This window comes from Erpetoichthys calabaricus, chromosome 11, assembly GCF_900747795.2.
Source record: "Erpetoichthys calabaricus chromosome 11, fErpCal1.3, whole genome shotgun sequence".
In the NCBI taxonomy this organism is placed as follows: domain Eukaryota; kingdom Metazoa; phylum Chordata; class Cladistia; order Polypteriformes; family Polypteridae; genus Erpetoichthys; species Erpetoichthys calabaricus.
The window spans coordinates 61,758,700-61,786,047 of NC_041404.2; the positions used below are offsets into that span (position 1 = coordinate 61,758,700).

The following is a 27,348-nucleotide window of genomic DNA, read 5'->3' on the forward strand; positions in this document are numbered from 1 at the left end:
GAGGGTTTAAAAACGTCCAAATACACGTTAAATAATTAAATAAATATGGTGTCCCTACTTCGCGGAAATTCAGTTATCGCGGTCGGCCTTGGAACCGATCTCCCGCGATAAGTGAGGGATTACTGTACTTCGATTTAAAAAGTTGAAAACTGATAAAGTGCAGAAAATGACAGGCCGCTCAGCCAGAATGATCACAAATGCAACCAAAATCTGAAAGACGTGGAAGAAAACGGAAAACTGCCATTGGAATGAATCAAAGAAGAGCCAAAATGGCACAGTGTCGGCCAGTGGTCCGCTCCAGGAAGATCAAAGCTGCTCTAAAGTTACCTGCGAGTACCCGAGTCACAATTAGAAGACGTCAAGCTAGCGGCCAGGAGCCCCATTGTTGGAAAAAGTGACACGAGTGCTGAAGAGGTCATCACGTCGACTGGCCTAAAGAGAAAAGGCGCCACATTTGGTGGTCTGGTGAAAGCCAGATTGCCCCCAGAGGACCCCCCAAACACTGACAGTGAAGCAGGGTGGCACAAGCATCATGATATGTGGAGTGGAGTGGAGTGGAGTCGGGCCTGTTGATCACATCCCAGGGGGTCATGGAGCAGGATACTTGAAGAGGTCACGTCACCTCAATGCCCGTGAAGTGGGGGGGCTTCACCAAGTCAAGGACCCCAAACACACCAGTAAACGAGCAACGAGACTGACATTCTGAAGCGGCCAGCCCAATACAATGGGGTCGGTGGGGGGACATGAAAAATGGTGTTTTGGAGGCAAAACCAAGAAATGAAGAAGAATTGAGGACTGAAGTCGAGTCGTCCTGAAGTTGGTCTCAGAAACCACGAAATACGAGTTCAGGGAATCGAAGGAAAGCAAAATCCCGAAACGTCTGTCCGTTTAAACGGCGAATGTTTGAGTTTGTCAAGACGTCTGCAGACGCTGCTGCTGTTGGTTTTCTGTTTTCTTCACTTTCTGTGACGGAGTAACGCCAACTGGAGGAGTTCTGATTTGGAGTCGAATGTGCGGCGATCCCGACGGCCTGATGAAACTCCTGGAGCTCCAATCACTTTGGTGAACACACTGCTGTCATTCTGAACACAACTCTAAGTAGCCCCCCAAGCCCCCCCACCCGCCATCACGGGTGCAGCCTGCTGGTTTCAGACGTCCCCTCATTGGTTCAGTGGAGGTCACCTGACTCTGCGTGTGACTCACTATGGAGGCCCAAACTACACAATGAAGGCAAAAGGACACGACGAGCAACTCCATGAAAAGTGCAAGGCAGGGGATGGAGGCAAAATAATCCGCAAGGTCACTGAACGTCCACTTAAATCGTTCATGAAGGATAATAAATGGGAGAAGACACGTGAGGGAGGCCACCAAGAGACCACCGAGGAGTCCCAAGCTACAGTGGCCGACATTGGAAAGTCTGAGTGCTTCACCAGGCACTGACAAGGAGGAAAAAACACGCGGGACATCTTGGCAGAAGACGCGTGTGATACTGACATCCCCTGGAAGGGGGTCCGGTGGTCTAACAAGACCAGAAATTGAGCCACGTTACACTGCACATCGTCACAGACATGAAGCACGGTAGTGGTGGTGGCAGCAGAAGTTTCTCTACAGGAGACCCCCGGAAGGCCAATGACAGCAGAATGAATGCAGCAAAACACGGGGACGTCCTGATGGAGCCTACAAGACCCCTGCACCTTCGGAGAAGACGAGGAAGTCAAAGCGACACAGCAATGGCATACGAACCACAAGGTGAACATCCAGGAGCGGCTGAGTCAGAGTTGGAGGCCATGACTTGGGAACAAACGATGGCACCCTGGGTGGTAAGTTGGCACCATTGAGGAGGTTTTGTCATTTCCTGATTCTGACGTTAAGACTTCACCACAAATAGTAATAATGAGCAGAACATTCAAAGTAGGAGAAGGAAAACATAACAGGGTGGGATGTGGCGCCGCAGCAACGTCGAGAGTGATAATGTGAGGAATGGCAAGATGGGCAGACGGAGCGAAGGCGAGTTAAACCCGATAACTGGCGCGTTTACTTAAGCCGATGGTTCAGAAGAATTGTCTTCTCGCTATTAAGGCTATGGATGCCACCTCGTCAACTAACACCAAACTAGCCATGGGGCCGTGCCATGCCATGCTATTAAGCCAGTGCCACGGGGTCTCCGCCTGCCTTCTTGAACCTTCCCGGGCTTGAAAAGTGTAATGTGAATACCCCAGGGCTTTGTTTACCTGTGTGACATGGTGGCGCCAATCACCCACCCATCCAGCCAGACCACCCGTCTTCAGGTAACGTGCTGCCCACCTCACAAGCACCTGTGCCAGGGCCTGTCATTCACACATTCAGGCCTCTGAAATAAGAGCAGGTTGAGTTTTAAAAGACCCCAAAGCCCCTCCTGTCCACCACCTTATATGCATCTCTGTGTGAAGAGATGACCTTCATGTGTGCCGATCTGCGCGGATGCGGTGGGCTCAACGTAGAAAACCTCATGTGGTGTAACGACGTTCAAATGTCTGGTGTGAAATTTGAGGAAAGTAAAGCCCACCACAGCATAACAATGCATGGCTTCTCCAAACCGATACGGTGTCCTCCATGATGGGGGCCAAGAACACGTTCCTCCTTGATGGCCCCCTCTGCTCCACACTTTAAAACTACAAACCCAACAATTCTGACCTTGTGACTAAAGTGCACTGCAGTCTTTCATTGAAGGGGATTTGCAGACATTTTGGTCACACGGCCCACATATCGGGGTTTGATTTGTGATTTTAAACTGTGCAGCAGAGGAGGAAATCCAAGAGGAATCTCTCAGATATCATTGGGGGGGGCCTGTGTATATAATGTCACTGATGCCACATCGAGACCCTTCCTTGGCCGTGATGCCCACCTTGGTCCGCAGTCACCTCTTAGCGCCCCTCCAGGTCGGCTCAGAGGGCTGCAGGTGTAAGTCTATCCCGGACTCCAAGATGGCTCCTCTGAACTGCTTTTGGACTCGCTTCTTACTGACGTCTCGTCTGCTGTTTATCATGCAGTTTGGCCCTGGGCGGATTTGCACCACTGATTGATTGATTGATTGACTGATTGATTTTATGTATTTATTTATTGATTATCTTGACTCGGCTCAAGAATTAAACAAACAAATTGACCCGCGCTGTTTCGTTTCTCCAGCGTCTCTCCCTCGTTTTCCCTCACTCGCCACTTCAGTTTTTCCCATTTTTCTTTTCAGTTTTGTTTTTCCAAGAAACAATTTTAAAAAAAGCAAAAAGTGAAACCCCGTGACCTGCACGTGCCTGGTGCCGATTGAGGTTTGGGGGCTCAGGGGATTCACCAGCGGCTCAGATGAACGGGCGGGGCGTTAAGTTTAGCGATCCAACATGTCGTCCCTGTGCGGATTGCGCTTTGAGTACTGAGAACAGCGCTATATAAATGTCATGAATTATTATTATTATATAAAATAGGAGAGAGGGGCGGGGTCTCCTTTGGGGGTTCGCACGAGTAATAGAAGTACATCAGAACGAAGAGATTATCGGGGAGGGGGGGCACAGACCAGGGGTTTATCCTTATGAAGCCAAGTGTTGCCACCAAAGACTCCGAACACGCGAGGAAAGTCCTGCCGGTAAAGACGAGCAGAGGAGCCCCCACTAAGAGCACAGTCACCCTGCACATAAGAGCGACTCTCTTCCGATTCTGGGTTCAAAATCTTTTTTTTTGTTGTTGTTGTTGACTGTTCAAATGATGTTTTACAGTCGATTCTGGTCCGATGAGACTGTCCGCCGATGTCTCAATCGGCCGCATTAATAAAAATGAGTTCATCAGAGAGATGCGACCCCGCGCTTGGCTGCTATTTTAAGTTCTTTCCGCTGAGTGCACTTGAACCAATGGACTTCTTTTATATGGCGCCTTTACACTTGCAGGCCAGCTGTCAGCTTATTTTTAAACGAGCTGTGCTACCCGTCCAAGACGAATTGAAATGGAAATCATCAACGTTTGCAGTGCGATGCCTTTGCCTGTTATATGCCATTTGGTATGGGATTTGTAAAGGCAGTGATAATGTTTGTGGTGCGCCATCTGTTGGAATGAGAAATTCCATGTATTGTATTACTGCAAATGTTTGTGATGCACCATCTATTAAAATGTCAAAGGCAATGCATATATGTCTATGTTATATGCCATTTCCTATATGGATTTGTAAAGCAGATTTACTGTTTGTGATGCACCATCTGTTGGAATGACAGAGACAGACACACTGACGCTTATCCTTTTATGAAGGTGGCTAAGGAAAGCACCTACGGGTCAAATGACTTTGATGATTCAGCTGGCAGACCACTCTGTCGGCCAGTTGTGTACAACACCAGCCCTGGCCACGCTTTCATTTTTGATGTTTTTTGCTTTACCGGTCAGTTTTTGGTGGAGGCAGAGCCGGTCAGTCCATTCTCTGCCATAGGTGGTCGCCTATAAAGCGTCGTCACCGGAGGCACGTCCTCCAGATTACGCCCGGTCTGTGCTACGGACCCCCGAGTGACGCCGTTGTGGTGACTCAAGGGGCACGCGCTCCAGTCACCATGGGACTCCGTGTGGCTTCGACCGGCACTGGGTGGAGAGACAGAACGGGACGGCACTCCATCGCAGGGCCCACCCACCAGTTTAGAGCCACACACCCCCAGGGGGAAAAGTGCAAATTGAACGAATACAACGAGATGAACCCGGGAGTCTGCGTGGCAACTTAAGTCTTTGGACTTTAAACTTGGAGCTCGTGGCGTGGATTGCCATCCCTCGACCGACTCGGTGTGACGGTGCCAGAGGCGTAGCTGGGGTTTTCAGCGCCCGGGGACAACTGAAGATTTCGCGCACCCTCCTGTTTGCCAAAATGCAATGGGGAAGGGAAAGAAACATCAATTTGGCGCCCCCTGGATGCTGCGCCCGGGGACAGATGACCCCGCTTAGCTACGCCACACTGTGACCCTGAGGAAAGTCACTTCACCTCCCTGCGCTCCGAGTGAGAAACAAAAGAAACGGAACGAGTTGCATCTCTCGAGTGTTGTAAGCCGCCTTGGATAAAAGCTCCAGCTAAACCGCGTGAAGACCCCCGAGTTCATTTTGTGCCACCCATTGCCAACTGCCTCTGCCCCGCGCTTCTCCCCCCGGACGCGCTCCTCCGGTCCGGCCGCGCGCACATCTGCTCCCAAAATGCGCCTTCCGTTCTCACGTGACCCGCTGAGGCGTTCAGCGATGACTCAAGCGCGCAAATATTCGCTGGCAGCTGCGCTTTCAAACGGCAGCGTTTTGGGGGTCATGGAGCAAAAAACGAGGCGATCTTCTCTGTGACGGGCGACCTGCTGCAGTGCCGAAACCGACGGAGAAAGAAGTGCGAATCAGAAGGTACGGTGGCCGACGGTTGAGTTTATTAATTAATTGATTGACACACTTATTAATTAACTAATTTAATGATCACCCCCCACCCCGTACATCCTTTGACTTCGCGTCTCCAGGCCGGGGTCACCGAGAGAAAAGTGCGTGACAGCAGCAGCATAAGCAGCAACAGGGACCAGCTGCGGACCCAACGACAAACCTACCGGGCGCCCCTCACGCACAAGTTGGATTCGCCGCCTATCTTGTGAGTCCGGGATCGGTGGGTGCGCGGTGGTCTCGCGCGATAACAGGGGGTGTGGGGATGACAGTATGAGCCTATCGTGTACCCCCCCCCCCCCCCCCCCCAGCCAAATAAGTGAAAAGTCCCGTACGTTAAGCCTGCCAGTGTCGCCGAGCTTTGCCTAAATCGGTTCGTTTTAACCCCGCGCTCTTCACAAAAGTCGGGAGATCACGAAGTGGACGGACTCGGAGGGAAGCTGAGCCTCAAACATTGCGAGGGCGGCTCACAGTAAGAGTCCCAGGTGCCCCCCAGTGTGGACTTTGCATGTGCAGGTGGGTTTCCTCCCACAGCTCAAAGACATGCCGGTTAGGCGGATTGGCGATGCTATACTGGCGCCAGATTGGTGAGTTCACCCTGTGATAGGCTGGTGTCCCATCCACGTGCTCTTCCTGCCTTGTGCGCGTTGACTGCTGGGAGAGGCTCCCGCTGCCCCGCCACCCTGCGCTTTAGAAAATGGCTGGCTCTCAACTTCAGTCCTGGCGCCCCCCTGTGGCGGCAGGTTTTCATTCCACCCTGATTTTATTAAGCAATCTATTATTTCTCAGCTTCTGTGTTTTAAGCGTCTGTCCAGGAAAAGGACAAAATTGAGTTTTAGTGGAATTTAGCAGACATCAATGCATGTGTGTGAAAGGCAAGTGGCACTGTGACACTGACAAGGCAGTCTGTGACACTGACAAGGCAGTCTGGGGACAAAACTCAGCTATGCATCTTGACGCTCCCAAGAGACGGTGCTGGGACTATGTGTCCAAAATGGTGGTGGGCACCTCAGAGAACTGTCCTGTCTGCCGTCCTATTCATCTTCTACACAATGGACTTGCAGTACAGAATTTCTCAGACGACTCCGCCATCACGGACAGCGTTAATAATGGAGGCGAGTCTGACTGCAGGAGGCTTGTGGAGGACTTTGTGTTATGGTGCAGGAGGAGCTCCGCATCTGCAAGACAAAAGAACTGCTGGTGGACTTAGAGAGAGTCAAAGAGCCTCTGAGACCCGTCGCCATTCATGGGGAGGACGAGGAAGTGGTGCGGAGCTACAAGAACCAGCACAGTGCACTGGTCCGACCACACGGTGGCGCTCATGTTCAGAGCCTTCCGAAGGCGACTCGGGTCTTTGACTGCTGGCAATGTTCTACCAGCCCATAGTAGCCAGCATGGTGTTCTACCCTGTGGTCTCCTGAGAAAGCAACTTAAGCAATGGCTGACCAGACACGTCAGGGGCGTCTGCTCCATCACGGGGTGAACCCTGGACACGCTGCAAGCTATTGTGGAGAAGAGGATGGGAGCAAAATGGGATGCCATCATGAAAAATCCCCTCCAGGAGGCGCTCTCTTGTAGCCTCAGGCTCAGACCACCATGGTGTGCTAAGAGGAGCCTCTGGGGGTCTTTTCTACCCACCGCTATCAGACATTTCAAAGCTTTTTCTTGACATCTCAGACTAAATGCAGATACTCTTGCTTTATCTGCTCAAATATTAATTGATTATTGATTGATCGATTGATTGTCCTATTATTCTGTATTTTTGTTTTTTTTTATGTCTCTGCTGTTGTGGGCATTTAAATGTCCCCTTGGGATTAATAAAGGTTAGCTAATGTAAGCTGAAAGAAAAGAAGGCGAGGATGAGGATGAAGATAAGATGAAAGCAGCCATCGTCAGCTGTGTCTGGGAGTTCATTAATAATAATACTTATAATAATGATACATTTTATTTATATAGCACCTTTCCCGTGCACATTAATGAGCATCACATGGAGATGATATCGTTTTTAAGATTATCATTTAGGTCATCTTCCTGATCTCTTCTTATTCTGCTCCATGTTTATTTCAGAATAGCAGAAGATGAACGGAAATATATTTCAGGAAATACATAGTTAACAAACTGGCCAATTGGCATCGCGGGGCATGCGGAGGGTCCCTAACATTGTGATACATACCCCATCACGTCAGACTATGCCATATACTTCTGCACTGAGTCTAAATCAGCCTTTAGCTCTGCTTTTACAAATCCCATACCAAATGGCATGTAACAGACACACGCATTGCATTTTTTCTTTCCAACAGATGGTGCTTCACAAACATTAACACTGATTTTATGAATCCCATGCCAAATGGTATATAACAGACACATATGCATTGAATATGAATTTTTTGAATACGTGCATATAAATTTGTCACTCCAAATGTTTGTGATGCGCCATCTGTTTGAATGGTAAATACAATTCATTTTATTATTACATACATTATAAAATATATTCCAATAGATGGTGCACTGCAAACATTAGCACTGTTGTCTATGCAGACTGCTTAGATTTCAGCCTATCTTAGAGGAGTAGCACAGCAGATCCACCTTAATAAAAGGATAATAATTTGTGTGTCTGAGTATCTGTGTGCCTGTTCGGTTGCTATATCTCTGTAATTCTAACAGATGGAGCATTACAAGCACTTGTCGTAAAAAATTGCAATGTGTTTGTCATTCCAACCGATGGCGCATCACAACAATTTTTTTATAATGCATTATTCCAAATATTTATGATGCACCATCTGTTGGAATGACAAATCCAACACCTATCACAGCCCCTTAATAGACGGCTAAGTATCTGTGTGTCCATCCAGTTGCTCCATCTCTGTCATTCCAACAGATGGCGCATCACCAGCATTAACACTGCTTTTACCAATCCCCTACCAAATGGCATATCACAGTACCATATGCATTACATTTGTCATTCCAACAGATGGTGCTTCAGAAACTTTTGTAGTAATGTAATTTATTAGTACAAACATTTGTGATGCACCATATATACAAGAAATGACATAAAGTGAAATAAAACAAACACGTCACGATGACCTCCATGTGCTACTCCAACTCTCCTCTCCAGTCCTGCCTCTCTCCTGCATTCTCACACCTCCAGTCCAGCTCTTCACTACCTGCCCATTCTCATTAGTGGGGGGCCACAAAATCACCAGAAAGACCACTCAGTCTGTCCTGCTGGGTGACCTTCTCTGCTTCACATTCTGTCTGTCTGTCTCTCACTGACGCTCGCTGCTCTCTTTTAGGTCCGACATGCTGCTATTGGCTCTCATCGTGCTCCTCCTCCCCTGTGCGGCCAATCAGCCCGTGCACAACACAACTAGGAGGAGCAAACTTCTGGTGATCGACGCCTCCAAACTGGTGTGCAGCCTGCCGGGGCCTGCTGGGCCACCTGGAGTACCCGGGGCCCCCGGAGCTGGTGGGTCTACTGGCGTGATTGGACCACCTGGTAAGGATGGCAAAGATGGGCAGGATGGAGACAGAGGAGCCAAAGGAGAAGAAGGTAATGCAAATTTAATATATAGTGCCTCTCTCATCTGTCTATCTGTTATATAGTGCCTTGTCTATCTATCTGTCTATTATATAGTGCCTTTCACATATATCTATTTATCTATCATATAGTGCCTTTCATTCCATCACATAGTGCCTTTTATGTCTCTGTCTATTCAAATCTATTCAAGACATAGAAAAGAATTAATTTCAAAGGATTATGGGAAATTACTGTGGAAGGCAAAGAAGAAATCAGAGAGCTAAAGAAAATTGGAGGTGGTAACCGGGCCACCCTGTTTACTGCAAGCGTCCAAAAAACCTGAACAATGGTGGCTGTGTGATGGCACAACAGAAATCTTTGTAACGAGTGCCTCTTTACCATCAAGGGCTTCACAAGATAATCAGCTCTCTCAAGCAGGCCCTCGTCTCAGAGCTCGCTCATACACCATGTAGCTCCACCCACTGAGACGCCGTCTTCTGGGACTTATACGACGTAAGGGGCGTGGCTTAATCAAGTGGGGGCCTGACTAGGGTGCCCCTCTTTGGGTGGCTTCTCAGAGCCTGGGAAGAGAAAAGAGATGATGAGGTTAGCACTGGCACCCCTTCTTGTCCCGGTGGGTTTTTTTTTTGCATACCTTATCTTATTCCTTATCAGAGCCTGGCAGGTGACCCTCAGATGCTCAAGAGTGACGACAGACAAATCTCAACTCCATCCACACTCGGTCAGTTGGAAATGTCACAAAATACATTTTGGGAGGAAGGGAATTTAAACTGACACTCGCCACTCTACACCTATCAGTCAATGAATCTGTTAATCATAGGCCCTTTATCTATAATAAAATTATATTAATATTACATATTTATAGGTTATATATTTTCACTATATATTTAACAGCACCTTTCTATCTATTTCCATCTGTTATATAATGTCTTTCATCTATCTTTCTATCTTTATTGTATGGTGCCTTTCAGCTATCTGTTATATAGTTCCTTTCATACACTGTATATATATATTCTGTGTATTATAATGACTTTCCAATCTATTTATTAGTGCCTTTAATCTGTCTATGATGTTACCTTTCTCTTCCATCCCATGTCTTATCTATCTGTCTATCTGTTATATAATGCCTGTAACATCCACCTCTGTAATAATTTCCTCTGCAGCTGTCTATTATATAGTGCCTTTGATATCTATTTATCTGTTAAATGGTGCCTTTGTCATCTTTCTATCTTATATAAAGTCTTTCCTATCTGTTTTGTGCTGCCTTTCATATCTATCTCTCTTCTTCTTCTTCTTCTGTTTCTTTCGGCTGCTCCCATTAGGGGTCACCACAGCAGATCATCATTTTCTGTCTCTTCCTATCCTGTCCATCTTGTTCTGTCACACCCGCCACCTTCATGACCTCTCTCGCCACATCCCTAACCTTCTCTTTGGCCTTCCTCTTTATATACCCATCAGCTCTCCTCTGCATTTGTCCAAACCAACGCAATCTCACCTCTCTGACTCTCAACCATCCATCATGAGAAGACCTTTCACATCTTTAGATCTGTTATATAGTTTATTTCATCTCTCTGTCCAATATATAATGCCTTTCCTTGCTATCCCCTGTCTAGCTATTATATGGTGCATTCATCTTCTCTCTAATATAATGTTTCATATCTGTCTATATTTAGTATATTTCCTTTCTATTTATTATATACTGCCTTTCACATTATAGATGTATTATATATAGTGTCTTTCATATCTATCTATCATATCTTATCTTATCTTATTCCTGTCTGTCTTCTCAACTATTACAGTCCACATCTGCAGAGGTCTCGTCTGTCCAAATTCTTGACACTGTTGCCTTTTCACCTGTCAGCCCCCCTTCACCGGGTGGGTGTTGTGCCCATTCAATTTGGATTTTTTTTGTGCAGAGCTCTAAATGGTCCACTGGGAGCTCTCCATCCAAACCCTACCTTCAGTGGAGGTGCAGATCTCAAAGACAGACAGGAGTCCATTTTGGGGTCTTTCTTTGTTTGGCCCATCTTTTCCTATGTTAAGCTGATTGTCCCACTGCTGGCCACTTTCATCACTACACCTTATTTCCCACTTGTAGCGCAGAGTGTGTCCTGTGTAGTAAGGGGTGAGTAGATAGATAGATAGATAGATAGATAGATAGATAGATAGATAGGAAAGGCACTATATAAGATAGATAGATAGATAGATAGGAAAGGCACTATATAAGATAGATAGATAGATGTGAAAGGTGCTATATGATAGATAGATATGAAAGGCACTATATAAGATAGATAGATAGATAGATTTGGAATTTAATCAGAAGGCTCATATAAGATAGATAGATAGATAGATATGAAAGGCACTATATAAGACAGATAGATAGATAGATGTGAAAGGTGCTATATGATAGATAGATAGATAGATAGATAGATAGATAGATAGATAGATAGATAGATAGATAGATAGATAGATAGATAGATAGATAGATATTTTATTAATCCCAAGGGGAAATTCACATACTCCAGCAGCAGCATACTGATACAAAAAACAATATTAAATTAAAGAGTGATAACAATGCAGGTATAACAGACAGACAATAACTTTGTATAATGTTAACGTTTATCCCCCCCCAGGTGGAATTGAAGAGTCGCATAGTTTGGGGGAGGAACGATCTCCTCAATCTGTCAGTGGAGCAGGACGGTGACAGCAGTCTGTCGCTGAAGCTGCTCTTCTGTCTGGAGATGATACTATTTAGTGGATGCAGTGGATTCTCCATAATTGATAGGAGCCTGCTAAGCGCCCTTCGCTCTGCCACAGATGTTAAACTGTCCAGCTCCAGGCCAACAATAGAGCCTGCCTTCCTCACCAGTTTGTCCAGGCAGTCACCTTTGATGATCACTGGGTCTATGAGGGTAGGACCCCAAATGTCTCACAGGGGAAGTCCTCTTAGGTCATGTTTCAGATCAGGAGATTCCATGTTGCGTCTTGGCTTTGCACTTTGAACGTTACCTACACTTGGTGCCCATGGAGGTGCCATGGCAGCATCTGCGTACCTGTTGGGTTGCACATATGGACCTGTCTTATTCCTCCCACAGCCAAAGTCTGTCTAGCAGAAGTAACCTCGGTGGCCATGCGTGTCATTGGAGCACCACTGCACTTGAAGGACCAGCGCCTGCCCACCTTTACCAGTATTGCCTTCTTATTCATTTGGATAGCCAGTGCCACCTCATTAAATCAGCTGTCCTTGAAAACAGTCCTCTAGCTGGGCACCCCAGCCTAGTTATATAGCTCCTTTCCTTTACAGTATTTACACGGGTCTTTTACTTTTTTCCTAACAGGTAAGAAAGGCCGAAAAACAGAACCCTTCTTACTACCCAGGCCAGGATCGGCTTTCTTGCTCAGCTAACAAGTCCTATAAAAATGTGGCCAGAAATAATGGATTTGAGATTTGCATTACTGACCCTCTATGTATCATATAGCGCCTTTCATCTCTCTCTCTCATTATCTGTTGGACGCGAGTGCCACAAAGTGGCTCAAATCCCAGACTGGTCTGTCGGTGTGGAGTCGACTTGTTCTCCCCGTGTCTTTGTCATTTCTTCACTGGTGTTCCTCTCACACCCCACACGAGAGGACTTTTTAAATGAAAACATAGCAGTGTGGATGGGGCTTCGGGCTCGCTGTTCCGATCAAACCTTTTCCACTGGAGATTCGCCGTGTACTTTGCAAACTACCCGCGGGTCACAGCGTTAATTCAGTTTGAGAATCAAATGAATGAGATTTGTGGAACTTGGGCAGCTTTGAAATACGGAGTGGAGTCGCTGCGATTTGGATGGATAAGCGCTCAGGTTGTGCTGCTCTGAATTCACACTGTGTGCACTCAAGTTCAGTTGAGAAGGCCCCCTTTTGTCCCCTCTGGTGTCACGTTGCAGAAGCACACAAGCTGCAAAAAGATGAGGCCTTCAAAAAAAGACCCACAAAATACAAGCTGCAGTCCTAACTGCCCTTCTCCAAGACAGGTCTCACCCCAGAGGAGCCTGACTCTAGGAAAATGGGAGGCTTCTGGCCTGTTTAGGCCATAAAATGAGAGAACAGTTTTTAAAATGCAAAAGACGGTCACAGATATCCACAGCAAGTCTCACAAGAGGGAGTACTGTACTATGAAAGAGACAAGTGGCACCAGAATCTTTATGAAAAGGATTTATTAACAAAAAATTGCCCAGATAACAAAATACTCAAAATGTACCAAAAAAGGCCATCCACAGCAACACAAGTGCAATCCACAATAATTAGTGCAAGATATAAGTGCGCAACAAAATCGTAAATCAGGGAAACAGACAAAGAAATAGCAGATCTAAGTCACCCACCTCCAAAGTGCAGAGGGACTGCAAACCCCATCAGCCTTTATAGAGCTCTGTAGCGGTCCTGACAGGCGGAGTTAAATCATCAGGAGGCTGGACTTAGATGCTGCCAGCCGCAGAGTGAAGAATTGTGGGTAGCAGGTGAGAAAAGGGAAAAGCAGTTTGTCTATAAAGTACTTGCAGTTCAGATTGTTAGAGATGTCCTTAGGAATTGTGTGGCGTGTCAAACGAATAAATGAAAGTTCTGTTCTGGTAAAATGTTTGCATGTGTGCATTTACTTTTAGAGCCAGTGAGTAATCTCCTTGTTAAAGTTAAATCAGTAAAGAAAAGTAATGTTGCTATATTTTTTGAGAACTTTAACTGTCCCTGCAGTTCTTATAAGGCACTATAAACTAAGAATTTTTAATTTATTAATAACGTTTATTCATACTGTCCCACTCCATCTGAACTAGTGTGCTGTTGAGGGGTCACCCGTTCCATGCATAATGCAAGTTATCCTAAGTTTGTATTTTGATTAATCCTGTAAAACGCTACCCAGTAGTGACTTTAGGAGTAATAGTGGCATCTAGTGACCAATTTCAGTATTGCAACTTAGCGCCTAATGATTCTTGTTTTAAGAATTTGCAACACGTTATCTGTTTTCCTTTGCGTGTAATTTAAATATTAATAATAGTTTTACTTGTTACTTTTATTATTGACCACACATACATGTGCACATATCACTTCATATTAAAGTCTTGGACTGAAATCTACTCTCCAAATGTTTTAATTGAAACACTGCTGGGAATGCCAACTACAGTACATGTATTCCTGCAAACCAGACAAAGCCCTTTTGGTTTTCTCTCGTTCAGGTGGCTTCGCTTCTTCCCCACACCCCATTAAAAAAAATAAAGGGAATATTAACACATTTCTTTTAAACGTGGCGCCCTGCCCGAGGTTTGTTTCTTGTTTTGCGCCCTGTGTTGGCTCCAGCAGACCCCCGTGACCCTGTAGTTAGGATATAGCGGGTTGGATAATGGAGGGATGGATTTTAAAAGTTAACGAATACTAAACTGCATTAAAACATATATTAATATATTATATAACATATACAGTATTAACAGAAATAGTCACAACAATAATTCAAATTGAAATTTGAATGGAAACACAAGGTAGGAACTCTGGCTAAAATATAGCGCCAGGCTTCTGCCCAGTGCTGCCCGGATCGGCTCCCCGCTTGACCCTGAAATGGAAAAGGCAGGCTAAGAGATGGCTCGCTCAGTGATGTCCCTAAAAGGCTAATCAGGCAGCGTGACGTTAAGGCTGTGGACTTTAAACCCCAGAGATGGTGGGCTCAGATCCCACTTCTAACACTGTGGTTCAGCTACAGTGTGCTCTGCGCTCGAGATGACCCCACGCCGGTCCATATTTACGGTAACGAGTCTTAACTTTAGCGATTAGCGCTGTTGCTGTGTCCCTCAGGGACCAAGACGAAGACTATGAGGCCACAGTGGGCTTCTGGGAGTCGGGGAAGAAACTTACGTGCGAACTTAGCCCACCTCGTGGTTAGCAGGTTTAACGGACTTAGCTCGGCAGTTTACAACATGAATTCCACAGGTTGTTACGGACAAGAAAAAGCAGAACCATACCATTAAAAATACTGAACCCATATTTGATATTTATATTCGAACTTAAGTATTAGCGTAACACTGAATCAAATATATTTGCCTCAATGCCCCAGAAGAAGACAAGCGATCCAGGAAAATACTGATATTGCATAATATAATAAATAGGAAAATGTGGAACAACATTCATGTAGCCATTAATCTTCAGAAAAAAAGACGTGGAGTCGGTGTCCCCAATGAAGAAATCGCTCGGCTGACGTTTCGGAAAAAGCGCATTGAAAGATGCCGCCAGTTTCTTCCACGCTGTATTTCTTCAGAGTGTCCTGGAGGTGTCAAATCAAATCGGTCCTTATTTTTATTACATACAATACAATTATAGACGTGGTGTAAATTGTACAGCAGTGCTTATACTAGTCGGCGTATTGATGAACTTAACGGGTCTCAACAACTAGCAGGAAGACCTGGGGAAAAAGAGCGCGAGAGGAAGAAAAATGTAATTGATGCTTTTTTTAACCAATCATAACATACCGCGCGTTAATTAGCCAATGAGATACGTTTAGGTGGGGGGAGCGGGAAAAATGCGTGGAGGCGAAGTTTAGAGTAGAAGTGATGACGTAGAAAAGCTGGCATCAAAATTGAGAGAGCGCTTAGAAAATGACAGCTTTAATGTTCGCGTTAATGTGAAGTGTGTAGAAGAACTGAGCAGGTTGATTCAATGGATTGTTTGAATACTAGTAAGAGGGAAGCGCCGCTTTTTACTTTCTCGTGTAACAACAACAACAACAACATTTATTTATATAGCACATTTTCATACAAATGATGGAGCTCAATTATAAATTTGTTTTGTGAAATGCACATTTGTTTTGCCCTTCTCGGCCACCGTAAAGAAAGAGAAAAAAAGACAAAATAAGAATTAAAATAAGAGAACACTAATTCATCCATCCATCCATTGTCTCACGCTTATCCGAGGTCGGGTCGCGGGGGCAGCAGCTTGAGCAGAGATGCCCAGACTTCCCTCTCCCCGGCCACTTCTTCTAGCTCTTCCGGGAGAATCCCAAGGCGTTCCCAGGTCAGCCATGAGACATAGTCCCTCCAGGGTGTCCTGGGTCTTCCCCGGGGCCTCCTCCCGGTTGGACGTGCCCGGAACACCTCACCAGGGAGGCGTCCAGGAGGCATCCTGATCAGATGCCCGAGCCACCTCATCTGACTCCTCTCGATGCGGAGGAGCAGCGGCTCTACTCTGAGTCCCTCCCGGATGACTGAGCTTCTCACCCTATCTTTAAGGGAGAGCCCAGACACCCTGCGGAGGAAACTCATTTCAGCCGCTTGTATTCGCGATCTCGTTCTTTCGGTCACTACCCATAGCTCATGACCATAGGTGAGGGTAGGAACATAGATCGACTGGTAAATTGAGAGCTTCGCCTTGCGGCTCAGCTCCTTTTTCACCACGACAGACCGATGCAGAGCCCTCATCACTGCGGATGCCGCACCGATCCGCCTGTCGATCTCACGCTCCATTCTTCCCTCACTCGTGAACAAGACCCCGAGATACTTGAACTCCTCCACTTGGGGCAGGATCTCGCTACCAACCCTGAGAGGGCACTCCACCCTTTTCCGGCTGAGGACCATGGTCTCGGATTTGGAGGTGCTGATTCTCATCCCAGCCGCTTCACACTCGACTGTGAACCGATCCAGAGAGAGCTGAAGATCACGGCCTGATGAAGCAAACAGGACAACATCATCTACAAAAAGCAGTGACCCAATCCTGAGCCCACCAAACCGGACCCCCTCAACGCCCTGGCCGCGCCTAGAAATTCTGTCCATAAAAGTTATGAACAGAATCGGTGACAAAGGGCAGCCCTGGCGGAGTCCAACTCTCACTGGAAACGGGTTCGACTTACTGCCGGCAATGCGGACCAAGCTCTGGCACCGATCGTACAGGGACTGAACAGCCCTTATCAGGGGGTCCGGTACCCCATACTCTCGGAGTACCCCCCACAGGATTCCCCGAGGGACACGGTCGAATGCCTTTTCCAAGTCCACAAAACACATGTAGACTGGTTGGGCAAACTCCCATGCACCCTCCAGGACCCTGCTAAGGGTATAGAAATGGTCCACTGTTCCGCGACCAGGACGAAAACCACACTGTTCCTCCTGAATCCGAGGCTCGACTATCCGACCGACCCTCCTCTCCAGGACCCCTGAATAGACTTTTCCAGGGAGGCTGAGGAGTGTGATCCCTCTGTAGTTGGAACACACCCTCCGGTCCCCCTTCTTAAAGAGGGGGATCACCACACCGGTCTGCCAATCCAGAGGCACTGTCCCTGATGTCCATGCGATGTTGCAGAGGCGTGTCAACCAAGACAGTCCTACAACATCCAGAGCCTTTAGGAACTCCGGGCGTATCTCATCCACCCCCAGGGCCCTGCCACCAAGGAGTTTTTTGACCACCTCGGTGACCTCAGTCCCAGAGATGGGGGAGCCCACCTCCGAGTCCCCAGGCTCTGCTTCCTCATTGGAAGGCATGTTAATGGGATTGAGGAGGTCTTTGAAGTACTCCCCCCACCGACCCACAACGTCCCGAGTCGAGGTCAGCAGCGCACCATCCCCACCATATACAGTGTTGACACTGCACTGCTTCTCCTTCCTGAGACGCCAGACGGTGGACCAGAATCTCCTCGAAGCCATCCGAAAGTCGTTCTCCATGACCTCCCCAAACTCCTCCCACGCCCGAGTTTTTGCCTCAGCAACCACCAAAGCCACATTCCGCTTGGCCTGCCGGTACCTATCAGCTGCCTCCGGGGTCCCACAGGACAAAAGGGTCCTGTAGGACTCCTTCTTCAGCTTGATGGCATCCTTCACCGCCGGTGTCCACCAACGGGTTTGGGGATTGCCACCACGACAGGCACCGACCACCTTACGGCCACAGCTCCGGTCAGCCGCCTCAACAATAGAGGCACAGAACATGGCCCATTCGGACTCAATGTCCCCCACCTCCCTCGGGACGTGGTCGAAGTTCTGCCGGAGGTGGGAGTTGAAGCTACTTCTGACAGGGGGCTCTGCCAGACGTTCCCAGCAGACCCTCACAACACGTTTGGGCCTACCAAGCCTGACCGGCATCCTCCCCCACCATCGAAGCCCACTCACCACCAGGTGGTGATCAGTTGACAGCTCCGCCCCTCTCTTCACCCGAGTGTCCAAGACATGTGGCCGCAAGTCTGACGACACGACCACAAAGTCGATCATCGAACTGAGGCCTAGGGTGTCCTGGTGCCAGGTGCACATATGAACACCCCTATGCTTGAACATGGTGTTCGTTATGGACAATCCGTGACGGGCACAGAAGTCCAATAACAAAACACCACTCGGGTTCAGATCGGGGGGGCCATTCCTCCCAATCACGCCCTTCCAGGTCTCACTGTCATTGAAGTCTCCCAGCAGTACGAGGGAGTCCCCAGAAGGTATGCCCTCTAGCACCCCCTCCAGGGACTCCAAAAAGGGTGGGTACTCCGAACTGCTGTTCAGCGCATACACACACAAACAACAGTTAGGACCCGAAGGCGGAGGGAGGCTACCCTCTTGTCTACTGGGGTAAACCCCAATGAACAGGCTCTAAGTCGGGAGGCAATAAGTATACCCACACCCGCTCTGCGCCTCTCACCGGGGGCAACTCCAGAGTGGTACAGAGTCCAGCCCCTCTCAAGGAGATTGGTTCCAGAGTCCAAGCTGTGCGTCGAGGTGAGTCTGACTATATCTAGCCGGAACCTCTCAAAAAAAACCACTAATTAACTTAGAATAAAAATAAGATCTGATGGCCAGGCAGGCCATCGGGTGGTCCAGATCTAATTATGCCATTTTCATTACGCTATAACTTTTTAAGTTTATTACATAGAGAATTCACAGCACCTGCCCTGCACAGAGCGATTGCACTTAAAATTCTTTTTCTTGCCGATAGATGGCAGCACCTGCTCTGCACTCCGAAATGGCGGGGAGACGGTTGTCAGTCCAACAGTTGCATAATTAGACCTCTCTGAGTCCGAAAATACAATTTTTGGAATTATGTCTGTCTGTGTGTGTTTAAACACGGTAACCTGAATACGCTTTCACTCAGGTCAACCATATTTTGCATACGAGAATTAAGTACAAAACATAGATTCCTATCAACTTTTGGGCTATTTCCGTTAACCGTAACTGGTACTTTACCTTTTATTCATGCGGCTGCAGAGTCCGATTTATTCAACTTTACTTTTATAATAATTAATTGTTCAATATATCATTCATTTTGGTTCTTTTACGTAATATAAAAATATAATCATTGCCCTGCGGTTTACTCCTCAAATATCCATCCCAATATCTGGGTATATCAGAAAGTCGAGGGGAGGCCACTCCCGATTTTTTAATTTAAAAAGTCATTGAGGACTGCCGTAATGGTGGATGGCCAGCTTGTTGCATTTTGTAACCTAAAGGAAACAAGCAAAGGGGACTCGGTATTTATAGCGCACCAAAAATATATATGAATAAATAAAACCTTGAAGATAGCATTCTGTCCAGGGCTATAACGTGTGTGCCCAGTGTTTCACCGAGGATATCAACGTCGGAGTGCTCGAAAGTGTCATCAGGATGCCCCGAGCAGCCTGCTGCAGGTTTATCACACAATGAGCTCCAGTAACGTGCGCAAAAGACTTTTTAAAAAGTGACGTCAGAGTCTCGGGTTACTATCTACACGTGACAGGAAGCCGCTATGAGGATTCTACGAGATCGACGTGCGCGCTTCGATGTTTGATGTGGTGAAGCAAAATGTCGACACCCAAGTGCGTTCGTGGGGCTTTTATATTCAAGCGTCGCATATTCCCCATTGTAATGACGCGATACATTTCAAAAGTCTCACATATAATCTTCTCTGCCATCTTTTTTGCATCTTCACAACAGCAGCAGAACGTACAGCGCTGGATTTGTGCCACAGAGGGGAAAAAAAATAACGGCACAGTGAAAAGGTGTAAAGTGTGATTAAAGTGGAAATTTCGGCTTTAATCTTGAAATGTCCACTTTAATCTCATAGTTTACTTTATTGTTAGAGATAGACCGTCATAACCGTCATCTTAAAAGTTGTTAATCACTACGAGCTTCTGGGGTTTCCTCCCGACCTGACAGCAGCAATCGCCACACAGAACACGTCATATGTCTGATATTCCATTTATACTTGATGTCACTTTCGTGATGAAATGCGTTAAAGTATGTATGTTATATGTTACAGATAAAATCGTTAATTTCGTTTAAATAATGAATACTGTTAATAATTACACGTGTGGGGGCGGCACAGTGGCACTGCGGTCTCGTAGGGAGTCACGTCACTGTTATTCCCCGCCTGGAGTTTTCCTGCTATGTTTCCACAAGTTTCCTTCCAAAGATACGCAGATTTGGTGACACTAACATGACGTCAGTGTGTATGTGTGTGCTTGTGTTCACCTTGTGATGACCTGATGCCCCGTCCAGGGATTGTTTCTGCCTCGTGCCCAATGCTAGCTGGAATGGGCACATTCCCGGATTGATGGATGTCATCATTAAACATCCTTTTCAGAGATATTGCGGCAAGGTGCCTTCGGAACTTAATGGCGGTTTCATGCAATTCACAACACAGCGAAGCCGAACCTGTTCTCACCGTGATAATATCTCGCACTGCCACCTGGTGGAATCTTCCAGATTTACGTAAAGTATGCGCGCGAGTATAAACAGTAAAACACTGGCGTAGCAGGAGCGTCCACAGGCGCATGCGTCACGTGAAGTGTAAACCTGGCCTTACTGTATCCCGCCAATTATTTTACCCAATGTAGTAAATAACAAGCCATTTTAACTGTGGGAGGACTTTACAGGAAAAACACAAATCTCTCCATTGTAAAAAAAAAATCTTATAAGGTTGGAAGGAGACGAGACGTGACTTTCTCAGAGAGACACTTTCATGTCCTGCGAGAGGAGACATTGTACCAAGAGATCTAACCAGACCCGGGGCTGGAAATAAAAGACAAAGAGTATGTGACAAAGTAGATAGATACTTTATTAATCCCAAGGGGAAATTCCCATACTCCAGCAGCAGCATACTGATAATAAACAATATTAAATTAAAGAGTGATAACAATGCAGGTATACAGACAGACAATAAGTTTGTATAATGTTAATGTTTACCCCCCCAGTGGAACTGAAGAGTCACATAGTGTGATGGAGGAACGATCTTCTCAGTCTGTCAGTGGAGCAGGACGGTGACAGCAGTCTGTCCTCTGTCTGGAGATGATCCTGTTCAGTGGATGCAGTGGATTCTCCATGATTGATAGGAGCCTACTGAGCGCTCTTCGCTCTGCCACGGATGTCAGACTGTCCAGCTCCATGCCAACAATAGAGCCTGCCTTCCTCACCAGTTTGTCCAGGCGTGAGGCGTCCTTCTTCTTAATGCTGCCTTCCCAGCACACCAGCGCGTAGAAGAGGGCGCTCGCCACAACCGTCTGATAGAACATATGCAGCATCTTATTGCAGATGTTGAAGGACGCCAGCCTTCTAAGGAAGTATAGTCGGCTCTGTCCTTTCTTACACAGAGCATCAGTATTGGCAGTCCAGTCCAATTTATCATCCAGCTGCTCTCCCAGGTATTTATAGGTCTGCACCCTCTGCACACAGTCACCTTTGATGATCACGGGGTCCATGAGGGGTCTGGTCCTCCTAAAATCCACCACCAGCTCCTTGGTTTTGCTGGTGTTCAGTTGTAGGTGGTTTGAGTCGCACCATTTAACAAACTCCTTGATGAGGTCCCTATACTCCTCCTCCTCCTGCCCACTCCTGATAGATAAGTAGAACGTCATAAAGAATTCAAAAGTGTTGGCGTGATAGACATGCAGAGCAGGTTAGAGATAATGGAAGTATGAAAATTCAAAAGTCTCAAAAAAAGTAAAGATCACATGAGTGCAAACAAACCGAAATTATTACTCGGTGAAATAACGGAACAGCGAAAAGAGATTGAATATATTGTTCAGATTTAAAGTTTAAGTCAGACACTTGTAGATTGTCTACTTTTGTGTTGCCATTCTTCCCAATGAAGAGGCGTATCTGCGAGAATTAAAAGATTTGTTGTTTGGTGAAAGTGAAATCCACAAACACGAGAGAACACTTCAAGCACACACACGGCTCAATGTCGGTGTCCTCTAGTTCTGAAATGAGGCGTCTCTCCGTATTTATTATGTTGTGCTGTGAGGTTTACACTGTGATGGCGTTCTTTACACTTATTGTCCCTTCCCTGAGTATTTTATGCGCTTTGGTGATGAGTTCAGCTATTAGGGACAGCTGGATTGACAAGTGTCACCCCTTCAGTGATATCTGCGTCATTGATTAAATGAGTCCTAGAGAGAAGTGAGGGATCAGAGACGGGTCTGCTAATGTGTTCCTCTCTCCGCCATTACCTTTCTACATACATTCAGTAGATTTTCAGCCACCCGTGTATTGTCCCCGACTGCAATGGGTTTTGAAAATAGCACAGAAGTGTCCAAAAGTGAACTGAACTGAGTTTGTAAAGATGGCAGTTCTAAATGTGAAGACCCGAAGTGACGTGGGGGAACCAGAAGTGACCTTTTTCTGATGTCACAACCAGAAGTGACTTCGTCCTGGGCACTAGAAGTGACGTCGTCAGCGATGAGTCAGACAGGTTTTCCCTGTAGAGGTAGCAGATAAAGGGTTAATGCACCCTGCCACCCCCCCTCCCCCGGCCTGGCCATCCAACATCCTCCTACTCACACATGTGTGACAACTGCAACTGACCCACTGTCACCATGAGTTAGTCCAGTGGTCTCAAACTCCGGTCCTGGTGGGCCGCAGTGGCTGCAGGTTTTCATTCTAACCCTGTTCTTAATTAGTGGCCTGTTTTTGCTGCTAATTAATTTTATTTGATTTGCTCTTGAAGACTCGGACCCCTTGATTGTTTCTTTTTCCTTAACAATAATGAGATACAAAATGAGGCAAAACAGGACCAACATTGTCAATCATCCAAGATCCGAAAAGAAAGGTGAAGGCCTCAGAAATGTTGATCTGCTCAGGTCCCCAGTGCTCTGACAATGTCGGACATGACAGGAGAGCAGCAACAAGCCATGGAGTTAAAGAACGAGTTTAATTAACAACAAGACTCGGCGCCTAATTGGAGTTGAAGGCCCTGACTTAGGTGGTCTTCTGTTGGCTCACTCACGTCACTTGTCATTTCTGTTTGGGTAGCCAATCAGGGGAACAAATCTTAAAAAAGAAGTCAATTAAAATAAAAGGAAAAGAAGTTAATTAGCGGGGCAGCATGGTGGCGCAGTGACAGCCTCGCAGTAAGGAGACCCATCTGGGTTCGCTTCCCGGGTCCTCCCTGCATGGAGTTTGCATGTTCTCCCCGTGTCTGCGTGGGTTTCCTCCCACAGTCCAAAGACATGCAGGTTAGGTGCATTGGCGATCCTAAATTGTCCCTAATGTGTGCCCTGCAGTGGGCTGGCGCCCTGCCCGGGGTTTGTTTCCTGCCTTGCTGACTGGGATTGGCTCCTGCAGACCCCCGTGACCCTGTAGTTAGGATATAGCGTGTTGTTCAATGGATGGATGGATGGAGTTAATTAGCAGCACAAACTGGTCACCAGTTAAGAGTAGGGTTAGAATGAAACCCTGTAGCCACTGCGGCCCTCCAGGACTGGAGTTTGAGACCACTGAGCCAGTCCCTTCACCTGCCTGTGTGCCACCTGGAGAAACAAAAGAAGTGAAACTAATTGTATCTCAAATGGTGGATAAAAGCATCAGCCACATAAGGACATGTAATCTGACGTTTTCCCCTTTTATTTTAATCCTTTTCAGGCCTGCCAGGCAAACCAGGAACTCCAGGCAAACCCGGAGCAAAAGGCAGACAGGGCGTCATCGGCAAGGCTGGTCCTCGGGGCCTGAAGGGGCTTCAGGGTGACCTCGGCAAGTCGGGGACAGCTGGCCTGAAAGGAGAGACAGGTGATGGAGGCGAGATTGGACTACCGGGAGTCTGTCGCTGTGGGGCCAATATGGCCAGGTCAGCGTTCTCTGTGGCCGTTACCAAGAGTTACCCCCAAGAAAGGAAGCCCATCCTGTTTAACAAAGTGCTGATGAATGAGGGCAGCCATTACAATGCCAGCACTGGGAAGTTTGGGTGTGCCATTCCTGGCATCTACTACTTCACCTACGACATCACGCTGGCCAACAAGCACTTGGCAATTGGACTGGTGCACAATGGACAGTATAAGATCAAGACTTTTGATGCCAACACAGGCAACTATGATGTGGCTTCCGGGTCTACGGTCCTTCATCTCAAGCAAGGGGATGAGGTCTGGCTTCAGATCTTTTATTCGGAGCAGAACGGCCTCTTCTTTGACCCCTACTGGACAGACAGCTTGTTCACCGGATTTCTAATCTATCCAGACCAGGACTTCATCAATGCCATTGATGAGGGAGAGAACTGAGGAGGCTCCTGCTTTGTACAGAATCGCGTTTAATTTAGAGCCTCGGTGGGTGACATTCATCGAATAAAGGACGAGGTCCCCGACGTGGCTTCAGCACAAGCGGGAGGAGACCCTGGGACCTCCAGACGTTTTGGGAAAGAGCCGATCTAGAATTAAAAAAGGTCGTTGGTGACCGGTGCCACCCTGATGGTGTCCCCTTAGCTGCCTGCTCTGTGCACATGTACAGTCCAGTGAAGTAGTCTTTGAGAAAGGCACTATATAAAAATGACTTGGGCCGAGAAATCAGACCAAATATATTGCATTTAAAATATCTGCAGTGTAATTAAATGGCTTGTTGTTTATCTCAACCTGTCAATTCATTCATCGCAAATATGGACAGGGTGAGCCCAAATGAAGTCCCACATTTCTCAAGGTCATTGTGTGAGGTAGGGGGCAGCCGAGTGGTTTGGGGTCCTTTGATAGGAAATCCCATGTCCTGGTCCGTGTGCACCGTTGCATTCACTGTTGAAGTGTTCTTCAAAAACAATGAATCCATCATCATCATCATCATCACGCAACGCGCCTTCCGAACGCACTTCAGCATTCCTCCAATGAAGACTCACCAATGTGCTTGTATTGTTTACTGCAGTGCCTTGTTATATATAATATTTTTAGTTTTTCCATATACTGTATATATAAAGGCTCTTAGGACTTCTCACCCTTGAATGGCCACATAAAGTGGTCCATGTGAGACACACGCTGTGTCCAAATTCCATCCATCCATCCATTATCCAACCCACTGAATCTGAACACAGGGTCACGGAGGTCTGCTGGAGCCAATCCCAGCCAACACAGGGCACAAGGCAGGAACCAATCCCGGGCAGGGTGCCAACCCACCCGCAGTGTGTCCAAATTGATTCCAGCAATTTTCAATGATTGTCCTTGAGATTTATTTATTGATATGGCAAAAGCCAAATGAACCAGAAATATGTGGTCTCTAGTTTACCTTTGGTTGTGATAATTAAATTAAATTAGTTTTTTGATTATGAATGTATTAAAAAAAGAAAACTTCCTATTACTTTTTTTATGTAAAAATTGTAACACAAACACGTTAGCTACGATACTGCGAAACAAATGACATTTAGGTCATTAATGAATAAACAAAAATCACAAAGAGAGCCGCTGAATCCACAAAATAAATATAGGATGTTTATGGTAGACAAAAACTAAAACTGCTAATTTATGTTTTATATATATATATATACAGTAGACATTAAGGCCGTTACAATAACAGGCGCTAGAACAGTAGTCCATAAACATTAGTAGGAACAGTCTGGATTACATGGCAGGGGACCTTTTACCCAGAGGTGTGACCAGAACATTGGAGGGGGGGCAAAAAATATCCATCCATCCCCATTTTTGTAGGGGGGTTAAATAATAATAACAACATAGTTTTATATAACATATAAAAGCAAAAATTGTGGCATTAATCATAACCTATTGTTCAATAAAATTAACAGAGACAATGGAACTTGAATTATTATTTTTTGTGAACAAATAGAGAACTACATCTACAAGGTAAATATGAATAAAGTCAAATGTATACAACATACGAGAGCAAGAACAGAAACGTGGCTCATTGTAGTCATGGGAGGCTGTAGGACATCAGTTTCCAGTGTTTAACTAGGATGTTATCTACAGGACCAGTCTGCGGTTACTCAAATTCTGAAATAAATTCATTCACGTCTCGATTTTCTGTGATGTTTTTCTCATGTGCCAGAATGACTGAATTTCTCTTCCTTGAATGCAGCATTGTTCGGCGGAGTGGAGTGAGAATGCGGTTCAAAGTAGGGAAAGAGCTGAAGACACACCAGTGATTAGTGCCGTGATGCAGACATGGCTCTGACGTGCGGGACACTAGACGTGTGTTTGTGGAAGCCGCCGTCGTCTTTTTCTAGAGCTTTTTTCCAATTAGTGTAGCCGTGTTTGGTGAATATGTCCTTGCGGTCTGAATTGGAAACACTAAATTTGTGGCAGGCAAAGCAAAAGCTGCCATCACGGACAACAGAATATTCAAGCCATGGTCGAGTCTGATACCAGCTTACACTAAAACATCTGAGTGTCTTTCCGAATGCGCGCTTGGGATAATTAATTAAAACGGGCTGGGATGGGCTATCCATATTGAAGTCAGGCAGACCGGACTGTAGATTTTGTTTGGAGTACCCGACACGGGCGCAGAGCTGGAGGATTGTGTAGGCTTATCTACATCTTTTGCAGTTTCAGTTCCCGACGTGGGTGCGCTGTGCTCCGTGTCGGTAGCAGCGGTGCTGGGCTCAACCATGGAGCCAGCAGCTTGCGGAGAGACAGAGGGTGAAGATGTCTGCCTTTTAATAAGCCACCTATGCATAGCCTTTGGTGTTACCAGCCAGAAAATAAAAGAAGAATGGAACGTATACGCGATTTTAATTAAAGAATGCGGTCAACAGGTTCAGAACGTACTGCAAAATGCGCGGCAAAGTGAACTGTGAACATCACGGTGCCAGTCTAGTGGAGGAGACGCTGACGGATACGCCGCAAATTCAAAACGAGCCGATTGGAAAGCAACTCAGTTTTGAAAATCAAATGTTATTCTTCTCCAGAGTTTTCATTGGACAGACAGAGCATTTTGCAGGGGGGGCACGGCTTTTCTCTGATGGGCAGTGCCCACCCCAGCCCCCCCATGGTCACGCCTCTGCTTTTACCTCATTACATTTTTTCTGTAAAATGCCTGTAATTTTCTCTGACAGTAATACTGGCTTTGCTGTCCATAATATGCGTTTAATTTTCTATCCCAACAGCGGGCAATCAGCAGATTCTCCCCAGCAACTGATGTAATGTGTGCGAAAATAAATCTACTTTTACTTTACACTTTAATGGGCCAAGCTTTCTTAATCGCAAATCTGACACCCTCAGAGTGAACACTTGCACAACAATGGAGAAGCTG

The 27,348-nt window shown here is 46.5% G+C and overlaps 1 protein-coding gene across 1 annotated transcript; it reads left to right on the forward strand.

Annotated features, from left to right (window-relative positions):
- The first annotated feature begins 5,219 nt into the window (after window positions 1-5,219).
- Window positions 5,220-24,526, forward strand: c1qtnf2 (C1q and TNF related 2). Its single transcript, XM_028814525.2, has 3 exons — window positions 5,220-5,376; window positions 8,697-8,953; window positions 23,758-24,526. Exons 2-3 carry the CDS (start codon window positions 8,704-8,706, stop codon window positions 24,384-24,386), a joined length of 879 nt encoding a protein of 292 aa, XP_028670358.1. The 5' UTR covers window positions 5,220-5,376; window positions 8,697-8,703; the 3' UTR covers window positions 24,387-24,526.
- Window positions 24,527-27,348: the final 2,822 nt, after the last annotated feature.